The sequence below is a fragment of the Humulus lupulus genome, chromosome 8, assembly GCF_963169125.1.
Source record: "Humulus lupulus chromosome 8, drHumLupu1.1, whole genome shotgun sequence".
NCBI classification, from domain to species: domain Eukaryota; kingdom Viridiplantae; phylum Streptophyta; class Magnoliopsida; order Rosales; family Cannabaceae; genus Humulus; species Humulus lupulus.
In genome coordinates, this window is record NC_084800.1 from 70,787,715 (window position 1) to 70,800,192 (window position 12,478).

The window sequence follows — 12,478 nt, forward strand, 5'->3', positions numbered from 1 at the left end:
CTTCAACTCGTCAAGTAAAGGTCTCATATAGACATCGATATCTTTTCCAGGTGAAGAAGGACCTGAAATTAGAATAGACAACATTAATGTGGTTTCATGCACTTCCACGGCGGCAAGTTGTATGGGACAAGTATCACAGGCCACATGCTGTAAGAGTTGCTCATGTTCCCAAAAGTATTGAAACCATTTGTAGCCAACCCAAGCCTAACATTTCGAGGTTCGGCTGCGAAAGATGGGTACAACTCATCAAGGTGCTTCCACGCCTTACTGTCAGCAGGGTGCCTCATCACACCATCTTCCCTTGGCCTTTTAGAATAGTGCCATCTCATATCCTCTACAGTATATCTGGAACTGTGCAGCCTTTTGAATCTCGGCGTCAACGGAAAGTACCGCATGACCTTATGGGCCACTTTCTTCCCGTTCCCACCATTATCTTTCCAGCGACACTCACCACAAACCGGACAGAATTCCAAATTCGCATTCTCCTTCCAAAACAGTGCACAGTCATGCTTGCAAGCATCGATGGACTCATATCCCAATCCAATACTCCGCAACTTTGCCTTCGCCTCATAGTTAGACTTAGGTAAAATTGTTCCGTCAGGCATAGCGTCGACTAACAATTCCAGCAAACCATCAAAGTAATGACTGCTGCACTTGTTAATAACTTTCAGATGCATCAACTTCACCAAGAAGTTCAACGCGGAATACTTTCGGCAACCCGAGTACAGTTCACTTGACATCTCCTTAAATAAATTGTCATACTTGTCGTGATGTTGAGGATCATCTTGGGGAGGATCATTATAGTTTCCAGCGGGAACGTCATCTTCAGCCTAAACATCCTCCAGGATATCTGCTATCTCATCTCTATCATGATCTCGTACCACAGCTGGTGGGGACGGCAGCGCCTCTCCATGGTAATGCCACACTTTGTAGGATTGTACGATGCCATTGTTGAATAAATGCATCGAAATTGCTTTTATAGGCTGGAACTTAACATTCCCACATTTCTTGCACGGACAGCAAACCAAACCTCGATCGTTCAACTGATTTTTGGCGATATCGAAGAACTCCTTAACACCATTTCTATACTCCAGAAAGCAACGATTCCTCGCACTCATCCAGCTCCTGTCACTCGCCATCTTTAAGCGAAATAATTAAGAAAATATTAATAATTTTCTTAAAATGAGGGAAATGATAGTCAAAGTATTTCTTGACTGTTTGTCTCATTAATTATCACTAACTGATAATAATATCCTATCTCTGGCAAAAATAATTATTTATAGGGATATTTGCGGCTAAATTACTCAAACTTACAACTTACTAACACTTAAATGACATGTGGCACCACATGATTGGTACACATTATTATTATTATTATTTTAAATAATTTTTCATAAAAAAATCATTTTATATTTTTCATTTTTTTAAAAAAAATCCAATTTATTGTTTTTCAATTTAAAAGTAACAAAAAATAAAATTTTCTCATTTTTTCAAAAAAAATATCAAATTTGTTGCTTTTAATCAATTATTTAAGGTTAAGTAAAAAAAATATTTAATCTTAAATTATTGCTTGGGTTTTAAACAAAATTACTTAATCTTTAATTGAAAAAAAGTAGACAAAATGATAAATAGGAAGATTTTAATAATAATAATAATAATAATAAATTAAAAAATTTGAGGATATTAACAATAAAAAATTAAATTTAAAAAAAAATGTATTTTTCATACTTAATCTTAAATTGAAAAAAAGTTTGATTTTTTTATTAAAAAAATGTAAATTTTATTTTTTGTTAAATTGAAAAATAAATTGAAAATTATTTTAAGAATAATAACAATGTGGACAAATCATGTAGTGTCACGTGTCCTTTGACTAGTCAACTTTAACATTTACTTATTTATTACTTTTATTTTTAAATTAATTTAATTATACATTAATATCATTTTGTAATTTTTTATTAAATTCTTCAATTTGTATTGGATTATTTACTTAATCAATAACAATTTTATTATATTTATATTTTACTTAATTATATTTTATTAAATCATTTATATTTTTAACTTTTTTCAATTACAAAACATCTAATATTAATGTTAAAATTAATTATTATGATTGGTAATTTTATTTTATTTAAATTATAGTTAAAAATTATTTTTTGATGAATTTTTAATTATACTTAAATTTTTATTTAATTAATTATTGAACTTTTATTAATTTTACTAACTCTAACAAAATTTGAGCAGCATAACGACAATATTTCAAACTATCCCAAAAATTGAAAAACCTACAAATTAAACACATATATACCCAGAATATTCCCAGATCATACAAAATATATATATACATTAACAAATACATCAATTTACATATATACAAATATTTAACCACAAAAAAACATATACCAAAACAGATTTTTTTATTAATACAAAAAAAAATTATTAAATACATGTAGTGGACAAAATCTGTATACTTGATAAATAATAGTCCAACAAGCAGTCAGTCAGCCCAATAAGCTATCTAACTAGCCAATAAGGCCCAAGCCCATGTAAAATAGGCTCGCATATACAAAGTACCATCTAAATACCCAAAACCATACCCGGACCCAAATTCGGATACACTCAGTCAGCTAGGGACCTTGAAATAGTCAAGGCTCCCATCACGTTCGCCAAGAATCTCGGAATGAAACCACTTGGAGCGAGTCAAATGAATCAGAAAAACGAAAAGGAGGACAATAAATAAGACCATCAGAGGTTGAGAAAAGGCATAAGATAATCACTGAATTTTCTTTACTCTCTAATTGAAACGAAGGCTACTCTATTTCTGAGCAATCCAATCAAGCAAGACTAAATTAGTCAGTCTGATTGGACCTGACCTAGTCGCTTGACCCCTCCGTCATCGCCACCGTCACTCTGACCATTTTACGACTCCTCCATCCATCATTATTTCGATTATTTATATCTTAATTTTATTGCTTTCTATTAGCTCTCATTACAACCCGACTGACTTGAGCGTCAGAGTCCCTTTGGCTGACACCCCACCGGTGCTCCCAATTGAACTCTCGTCTCTCTTCTCTTTGTTCTTGACAGGTTGCTGGTGCCCATCTAATCAATTGTAGGAAATCACCTCTACAATTTGGCGCCCACCGTGGGGCCCTAGCAATCAAACGATCGACAAAGAGATCAAGAAGTTCACTTGAGAGCCATGTCAGACGTGACTGAGACACCCGATCTGTCTGCTCAACTCGCTGCTCTTACTGCCCAGATGAATGAAGAACGCGAGAAAATGAGGAGGCTCGAAGCTGAGAATGCTGACCTGCTCGTATGAATGGAGGCCATGTCCTCTCAAGCCACCGAGGCTCAGCCATCCCGCTTCCGAGGCCCAGTCAGCCCTATGTAACCTCTGGGAGACCTCACTCCTATCTCTAGCAGTGATGGACTGAATCAGACAGTTCCATCACCCTCGGTAAGGAATTATCAAACTCCACCCACCATGTCTAACATTCAAAATTATGTTGTCAATACAGGCGAACAGGTAACCGTGACTGAACATGGACATTCATCTGCGCCCGGATCACAGCAGATTCCAGGAGTCAGCCAGCCAGTTGGTGCAGCTGGACAGCAACAGATTCCAGGAGCCAGTCAGCCAGCCACTGGACCCGGACAGCAACAGATTCCAGGAGCCAGCCAAACCATCATTGGAGCTGGTCAGAATATACCTGAGCAGTAGGCAATCGGATTGAATCACCCAGTCATGAGCGAACCAATCCGCCAAGCAACCACAAGCCCATTTCCAATCCAAGATCCTGAGTTGGTTCGAAAGTTAGCTGAGATGGAGGCGCTCATTCAACGGATTCCTGGGATGCCGACTCCGATTAAGAAGAGTGCAGCAAGCTGTTATGCAGACTCTCCATTCGTAGATGACATTGCACTAGTGGAAATGCCAAAGAAGTTCAACTTCCCAAATATGAAGATGTTTGACGGGACGTCTGACCCGGATGATCACATCGCACAGTATAGGCAGAGGATGTTCACCGTTGCCATCCCACGCGATATGAGGGAAGCATGCATGTGTAAGGGGTTTGGTTCTAGTCTGATTGGACCAGCCCTCCAGTGGTATACTAATTTACCTAATAATTCTAATTCTACTTTTGCACAATTGACTGACACTTTTGTTGAGCAGTTTGTTAGTAGCAGGAAACTTGAAAAGTCTGCAGAAGACCTCTACATCATAGTTCAACGGCGGAGTGAGCCTTTACGAGAGTACGTAGGCCGCTTCAACAAAGAAAAGGTTTCTATAACCCATTGTAATCAGGACACAGCCATCTCAGCCTTCCGCAAGGGACTCCGCTACGACTCAGACCTATACAAAGAACTTACCAAGTATCCTTGCAAGACGATGGAAGACGTTCTCGCCAAAGCCTGGGCACAGATCAAGTGGGAGGAGGATGAAGCTAACTATTATCATTCTTCTCCGAGGAAAGACACTCGAAGAGACTCAAGGGTAGGCAGACGGCAGAGTGATAGACGATCCGAGCCATACCCGTATCCCAACAGATCAGAGAACAGAAGGAGGGAGTACAACCGGTCGTCCAAGACACGTCTACGAGATGGGCCAAAGATACCAGAATACAATCTTTCAATTTCACCAGCCGAAGTCGTTGGCGTACTGAAAGGACTCGGAGACAAAGTGAAATGGCCGGAAAGGATGAGGACTCCGTCTGACCAGCGAGACAAAGCAAAATGGTGTGAATTCCACAATGACCACGGTCATCGAACGGATGAGTGCATTTCCTTAAAACTCGAAGTATCCAACCTATTAAAATGTGGTCACTTGACTGACTTACTTACAGACAAAGGCAAAAGAACATTCTAGCAGGAGGCAGACAGGTCAGTCATCCGAAGAGAAGTAACCCCGCCGAAGCCACCTACTCATGAACGGACGGTGAACGTAATAACTGGTGGGTCTGAGGTAAGCGGAGTCACCCATTCAGCAGCCAAAAGACATGCCAGGCAGACCAACTGGATCAAAGGAGAGTCCAGCGAGACAGAGAACAATACCATCAACCTACCAGCTCAAACCATCAGTTTCTCAACAACAGAGTCAACCAGACTCCTCAACCCACATCATGATGCTCTTTTCATTGCACTTTGCATTGCTAATTGTCTTACTAAACGTATACTTATTGATAATGGTAGTTCAGCTAACATTTTATTTTTAAGTGCTCTCAGGGAAATGGGGATAGATGAATCAAAGATTATAGAGAAGACTACAATCCTCATCGGTTTCAGTGGAGAACAAAAGAACACACTAGGAGAGATCGAGCTACCTGTCTATGCCGAAGGAGTCAATCTATGCACAAGATTCCTGGTAGTAGACTCTCCGTCTGCTTACAACGTGATACTGGGTCGACCATGGATACATGAAATGGAGGCAGTCCCTTCAACATACCACCAAGTCCTAAGGTTCCCAACTAAGTGGGGAGTAAAAGAAATTAAAGGCCAACAGAAAGATTCGAGAGCGTGTTACCAGACTACCATGAAGGCCAAACCCGCTCAGTTATAGCAATTACAGGAAGACAAACTGACTTACTCCCAGATGAACCAACCAGACATGGAGGAGTTGGACGAAGTCCAGATACATCCGGACTATCCAAATCACAAAGTCCAAATCGGATCACGATTGGACCCTGACATCAGAACTAAACTCATTAATTTTTTATCTGCCCATTATGATTGTTTTGCTTGGTCCCATGCGGACATGACTGGAATTGACCCCGAAATAATTGTCCATAAATTGCAGGTTGATCCAGACTACCCACCAAGGAAGCAAAAAAGAAGAAAATTTGCCCCTGAAAGGAACAAAGCCATTAACGAAGAAGTTCAAAAGCTTATTGATAATGGGTTCGTGAGGGAGGTGCATTATCCCGACTGGTTGGTTGACGTAGTCATCGTGAAAAAAAAGAATGGAAAATGGCGAGTTTGCATTGACTTCACAGACCTCAACAAGGCGTGTCCAAAAGACTCATTCCCATTACCACACATAGACATGCTAGTAGACGCCACAGCCGGTCATGAACTCCTAAGCTTCATGGACGCATACTCAGGATACAACCAGATCCTGATGCATCCAGACGATCAGGAAAAGACAGCCTTCATGACCAACTTGGGCATATTCTGCAACAAGGTCATGCCATTCGGATTGAAGAACGCAGGAGCAACATATCAGAGACTAGTCAACAAGATGTTTGTCGGCTTGCTGGGGAAGACGATGGAATTCTACATTGATGACATGCTCGACATGCTCGTCAACTCTACGCCAAGTTCAAGAAATGCAAATTTTGGCTTTCACAAGTGGCGTTCCTCGGGCACATCATATCAAAAGACGGAGTCGCAGTAGATCCATCAAAGGTAGAGGCCGTGAAGGATTGGCCTAGACCAAAGAACGCGTCAGAGGTAAGAAGCTTCTTAGGGCTAGCAGGTTATTATAGGAAGTTTGTAGAGGGCTTTTCTAAGATAGCCACTCCACTCACCAACCTGGCCCGGAAGCAACAAAAGTTTAACTGGAATGATAAGTGTGAGGAAAGCTTCCAGTTGCTTAAGGATAAGCTTTGCTCAACACCAGTACTTAGTGTCCCGACACCCAACGATAAGTTCGTTGTCTACTATGATGCATCAAAGCTAGGATTAGGATGTGTGCTGATGCAAAACGACAAGGTGATAGCCTATGCCTCACGTCAGTTAAAGGAGTATGAGCAACGCTATCCAACTCACGATATGGAGTTGGCAGCGGTGGTCTTTGCGTTAAAAATCTGGCGCCATTATCTTTACGGAGAACGGTGCGAGATTTATACGGACCACAAAAGTTTAAAATACTTCTTTACTCAGAAGGAGCTCAATATGAGGCAGCGCAGGTGGTTAGAGTTAGTCAAGGATTACGACTGTGAAATCCTATACCACCTAGGGAAGGCGAACGTAGTTGCCGATGCGCTTAGTAGGAAAAGCTATGGGAACTTAGCATCCTTATCCGGAATAGAAAAGCCGCTACAGCAGGAGCTTATTAGTGCCGGAATCGAAGTGGTTGTAGGCAAGCTGGCTAACTTGTCTATTCAATCGAATTTGCTAGAGGACATACGGATTGGTCAGAGACATGATGAATCACTAGCACCACATATGGAAGCAGTCAGAGAAGGCAAGAATATCGATTTCTCAATATCTAGCCAAGGCTTATTGAGATATAAGGATCGGGTATGCGTGCCAAATGATCAAAGTATTAAGAAGACGATTCTGGAAGAAGCGCACAGCATCCCGTACTCAGTTCATCCAGGGTCTACCAAGATGACTCATGACATCAAGGCAGTCTATTGGTGGCCAGGGATGAAGAAGGACATAGCGGAATATGTATCTAAGTGTCTGGTATGCCAGCAAGTAAAAGCGGAGCATCAGCGCCCTGCAGGCTTATTGCAACCACTTAGCGTGCCAGAATGGAAGTGGGACGATATAGCCATGGACTTCGTGACGGGTCTGCCAAAGACGAATAAGCAGCAAGATTCCGCTTGGATAGTAATAGATAGACTAACCAAGTCGGCTCATTTCCTGCCGGTTAAGACTTCATACACGGCAGACCAATATGCAGACATCTACGTCCAAGAGATTGTACGATTGCATGGAATCCCTAAGACGATAGTGTCAGATAGAGGATCGGTGTTTACGTCAAGATTTTGGAGAAGCTTACAGCAAGCCATGGGTACTAAGTTAAGTCTTAGTACATCTTTCCATCCTCAGACAGATGGGCAGTCCAAGCTTACGATTCAGATCTTAGAGGATATGCTACGCGCGTGTATACTTGATTTCGGAGGATCGTGGAACAAGTACTTACCGCTGATCGAGTTCTCGTACAACAACAGCTACCAGTCAACAATCGGGATGGCACCTTATGAGTTGCTATATGGAAGAAGGTGCCGATCACCGTTGCACTGGGACGAGGTAGGAGAAAGGCAGCTTCTAGGGCCCGAAGCTGTTAGACAAGCTCAAGAAGCAGTAACACTTATTAGACAGCGTATGCTTGCTGCTCAAAGCCGTCAGAAAAGCTATGCAGATGCCAAGCGACGCGATGTGGAGTTCCAAGTCGGAGATCAAGTCTTCCTGAAGATATCTCCTATGAAAGGTGTCAAGCGGTTCGGGAAGAAAGGCAAGCTTAGTCCCCGATTCATAGGTCCTTTTGAGATATTGGACAAAGTGGGACCAGTTGCGTATAGACTAGCCCTACCGCCTGCACTAGCCGATAGTCACAACGTCTTCCACATTTCGATGCTACGCAAATATGTGTCAGACCCCTCTCACGTCCTCAAGTACGATACGATAGCGCTCTAGAAAGACTTAAGTTACGAGGAACGACCGGTTAGCATCCTAGATAGGGGGATGAAGCAGTTACGGTCCAAGAGCTTTCCTATAGTTAAAGTCCTATGGAGCAATAGTTCTGAACGCGAGGCAACGTGGGAATTGGAGAAGGACATGCAAGGCCGGTATCCGGAATTATTTGGTAAGTAAATTTCGAGGACGAAATTCTTTTTAGTAGGGGAGAATTGTAGAGTCCAAGAACTTTACTTAGCTAATTATTTAGTAGTATTATAGTATGTATAGTATTATCTTTGTTACTGTGGATTTTTGGTTCAGACCGGGAATTATTTGGACACTCATAGTAGTACTTATAGATTTTCTAAGTTTAACCTATAGTTTAAGAATATTAAGTATAACCTAAGGTTTGATTATATGACTGATATTAAGGATAATATTTGTTATACTATAAGGTTTAGATATCAACCAATAGGATTTTAAGCACATGTTATGAATGGGTGATTAAGGATTAAGTATTTTTGAGGATTAAATTAAATAAGGGTAAAGTTTGAATGTTATAAGGTCAGTCAGCAGCTTTGAATACGTTGAGGGCTTAGTCAAGGTTGTTTACTCCATTCAAACTTAGCTAAAAATGTGTAATTTCTTGTTTAAATATTCAGCGTGTGCCGATATATCGCAGCTATAGGGGGCGATATATCGCAGCACGTAAATACGGAAAACACGAAACGATGCACGGTCGCCTCGGGCATACTGGCCCAGGCGATATATCGCCTACAGGGGGCGATATATCGCCTCCTTCAGTGTATTTTCAAATATTTTTGAATTCTTTTCCTTTCAGCCATTCAAACTCTTGATAAGTCCAGCATCTTTCTGAACGAGTCTTCAGCCTCTACTGAACGATTATTCAAATATTTTTCACCTAAAAAGCTATTATTTTTATTCAAGTAAAATCAAGATCCTTTCATTCCTAAACTCTATAAATAGGACCTAGTACCCAGCCATTATTCACCTTTTTACTCTAAGTTCAGAAGCTGCAAGTGCTAGGAGAGTGTGAGAGTTAAACACCTGGGTTGGGGAAATCATAAGCTTAAACATCATAAGCTTATCAAACACTTTGGGAAGTAAGGTTCTATAGTATTTCGGTTGTGGTGTAGATTGATCTTACAAGTCTTTGAGGTAAACCAAAACTCTAGTTCAATTGTTTTATGTTATTTCCTTTCTCATAACCTTCTACTCAGTTTCCTAACCTCATTCTTATTTTGGTTAGGAAATCTAAGCTCTTGAGCACATAAGTTTTGGTAAGTGTGACTTTCAATGGTTTAGTCTTTCCATTCCTTCCTTTTCATCTCTTTTCTTCATTAGACTCACTCTTTCTCATAATGGTTATTAGGAGTGTTCCAAAGTCCCAACACTGTCCACATATCCCGGTAACTTTGGTAAGGAAAATAGGCTAGAATCAATATGTTATATGTTTATGTTATCTTTGTATTTTATGTTATTAAATGTGTTATGATATGTATGTATATATGTTTGTAGGCTTGGGCATATGACCCATATGACTAACAAGACCCCAAATGGGTTATGGGCATATGACCTACTTAGCTAGTAGGACCCCACTAACCCCATGGGCATATGACTTGTTTAGTCTATGGGACCCCAAGTAATAATGGCCATTATAATAAGTGTATGTAATATGTGTTATGATATATCTTTATGTTATTATGAAATTTTATGTTTATGACTATGTGTTAGATTTTCCTTACTGGGCATTAGGCTTATTCCTTTTTGTTTTATGTGCAGGAAAATAGCTTAAGAGGCGGTAAGATTCGTGGATGCTTGGGATTGTGTATCGATGGTGAATGGAGTCAAGGAGCCGAGCGTTATTCGATTCGAGGATGTAGTTTTGTTTTATGTCTTTTTACATGTATTTTCCGCACTATTTATGTAATGTCTCTTTATTCTTAAATCATGTTTTGTTTTTAAAGACAATGGGATCCCATATCCTTCTTGGTATTTATTTTGTAAGTAACTCTTATTTTTACAAGTTACTTAATAAGATTATGGTATTTTCGCAAATGTAAGTTCTATTAAGGATTTTATGTATAGTTTCGTTAATGGTCCAAAAGTCTAGAGTAGTGGGTCATTACAAGAAACTAACTGGACGCATTGCAGCACTCAGCCGATTCATCTCAAAATCTTCAGAACGATGTCACCTCTTCTTCAACACACTAAGGAAATAAAAAACCTTCGAGTGGACAGCAGAATGTGAAGAGGCACTGGGCCAGCTAAAACAGTACCTGACCAGCCCGCCTCTCCTCTCAAAGCCAAAAGACAATGAGACATTATTCATCTATCTAGCAGTATCCGAGATGGCAGTTAGCGCAGTCCTAGTCCGGGAAGAGGAAGGCAAGCAGTCTCCAGTCTACTATGTAAGCAAAGCTTTGCTTAATGCAGAAACCCGATATAGCCAGCTGGAGAAGCTTGCACTAGCACTCATCCACGCAGCAAGGAAGCTATGCCCATACTTCCAGTGCCATCCAATAACGGTCTTGACCACCTTCCCACTCAAAACAATCCTCCATAAACCAGAACTGTCAGGCAGATTGACCAAGTGGGCTGTAGAGCTCAGCGAGTACAAAGTAACATACAAGCCACGAACTTCCCTCAAATCTCAGGTATTAGCTGACTTCATTGCAGATTTTACGCCTAACATGCATGTGTAGGCAGAAAAAGAACTTTGTTGTCTGACCGAGGGACAGTCAGTCAGAATCTGGAAGTTGCAAGTAGACGGCTCAAGTAACACCAGAGGAAGTGGACTCGGACTCGTCCTGACTTCACCCCAAGGTGACGTAATCGAACAAGCAGTCCGATGCGGGTTCAAAGCTACCAACAATGAAGCTGAATACGAAGCAATGATAGCTGGACTCGGACTAGCCAAAGACATGGGAGTAAAAAAGATCGAGGTCTTCAGTGATTCTCAATTGGTAGTCAACCAAATGCAAGGTAGCTATCAAGCCCGGGATAACAAAATGACAGCCTACCTCAACAAGACTAATGAGTTGCAGTCAGACTTCAACGAGTTCACTATCAACCAAGTACCAAGAGGGGAGAACAGTCATGCAGATGCATTAGCAAACCTTGGATCCTCCATCCAGACAACCGACCCCAAGACAATACCTGTAGTATATCTCCAATGGCCAGCTGTCTGGAAAGATGAAGAAGAGCAAGTTAATGACATCTCCAACAACCGAACATGGATGACTCCAATAGTCGAGTACTTGGAACAGGACATACTTCCCAAAGATAAGAACGAAGCACGTCGGGTCAAGGCTCAATCAGCCCGCTTCACTATTATACAAGGCAAACTCTATAAACGTTCATTTTCTGGTCCATATTTGAAATGTATTAACCCTGCAGAGGCCAAATACGTACTGGCTGAGTTGCATGAAGGAGAGTGCGGCAACCACTCTGGAGGACGAAGCTTGGCGCACCGTGCCCTAACACAAGGCTACTACTGGCCAACTATGCGAGTTGATTCCTCTGACTATGCAAGACGATGTGACAAATGCCAACGGTTCGCTCAGATATCCCACCAACCTCCGGAGCGTCTCATCTCAATCACATCCCCTTGGCCATTCATGAAATGGGGGATGGATATAGTAGGCAAGCTTCCAACCGCACTAGGACAGAAGATGTACATGCTTGCAGTGACCGACTACTTCAGCAAGTGGATCGAAGCAGACTCATTCCACCAAGTCCGAGACAAAGAAGTAAAGGCTTTCATTTGGAAGAATGTGATCTGTAGGTATGGAGTTCCAAAAGAAATTGTGACAGACAATGGCTCACAATTCATCAGTTTCGACTTCCAAGACTTCTGCAAATTCTGGAACATCAAGCTCAGCTTCTCGACACCAAGGTATCCCCAAGAAAATGGACAAGCAGAGTCATCCAACAAGACCATCATGAACAACATAAGAAGCGCCTTGAAAAAGCTAAGGGAAGATGGGTTGACGAGTTGCCGGGAGTCCTATGGTCCTATCGAACCACAACCAAGACTGCGACAGGGGAGACACCATTCTCACTGGCTTACGGGATGGAGGCAGTCATCCCTACTGAGAGCGAAGTT

General features: G+C 41.2%; 1 protein-coding gene across 1 annotated transcript; it reads left to right on the forward strand.

Moving 5' to 3' along the window:
- The first annotated feature begins 3,748 nt into the window (after window positions 1-3,748).
- On the forward strand, window positions 3,749-5,560 carry LOC133795591 (uncharacterized). Its single transcript, XM_062233044.1, has 3 exons — window positions 3,749-4,030; window positions 4,178-4,801; window positions 4,874-5,560. Exons 1-3 carry the CDS (start codon window positions 3,749-3,751, stop codon window positions 5,558-5,560), a joined length of 1,593 nt encoding a protein of 530 aa, XP_062089028.1.
- Window positions 5,561-12,478: the final 6,918 nt, after the last annotated feature.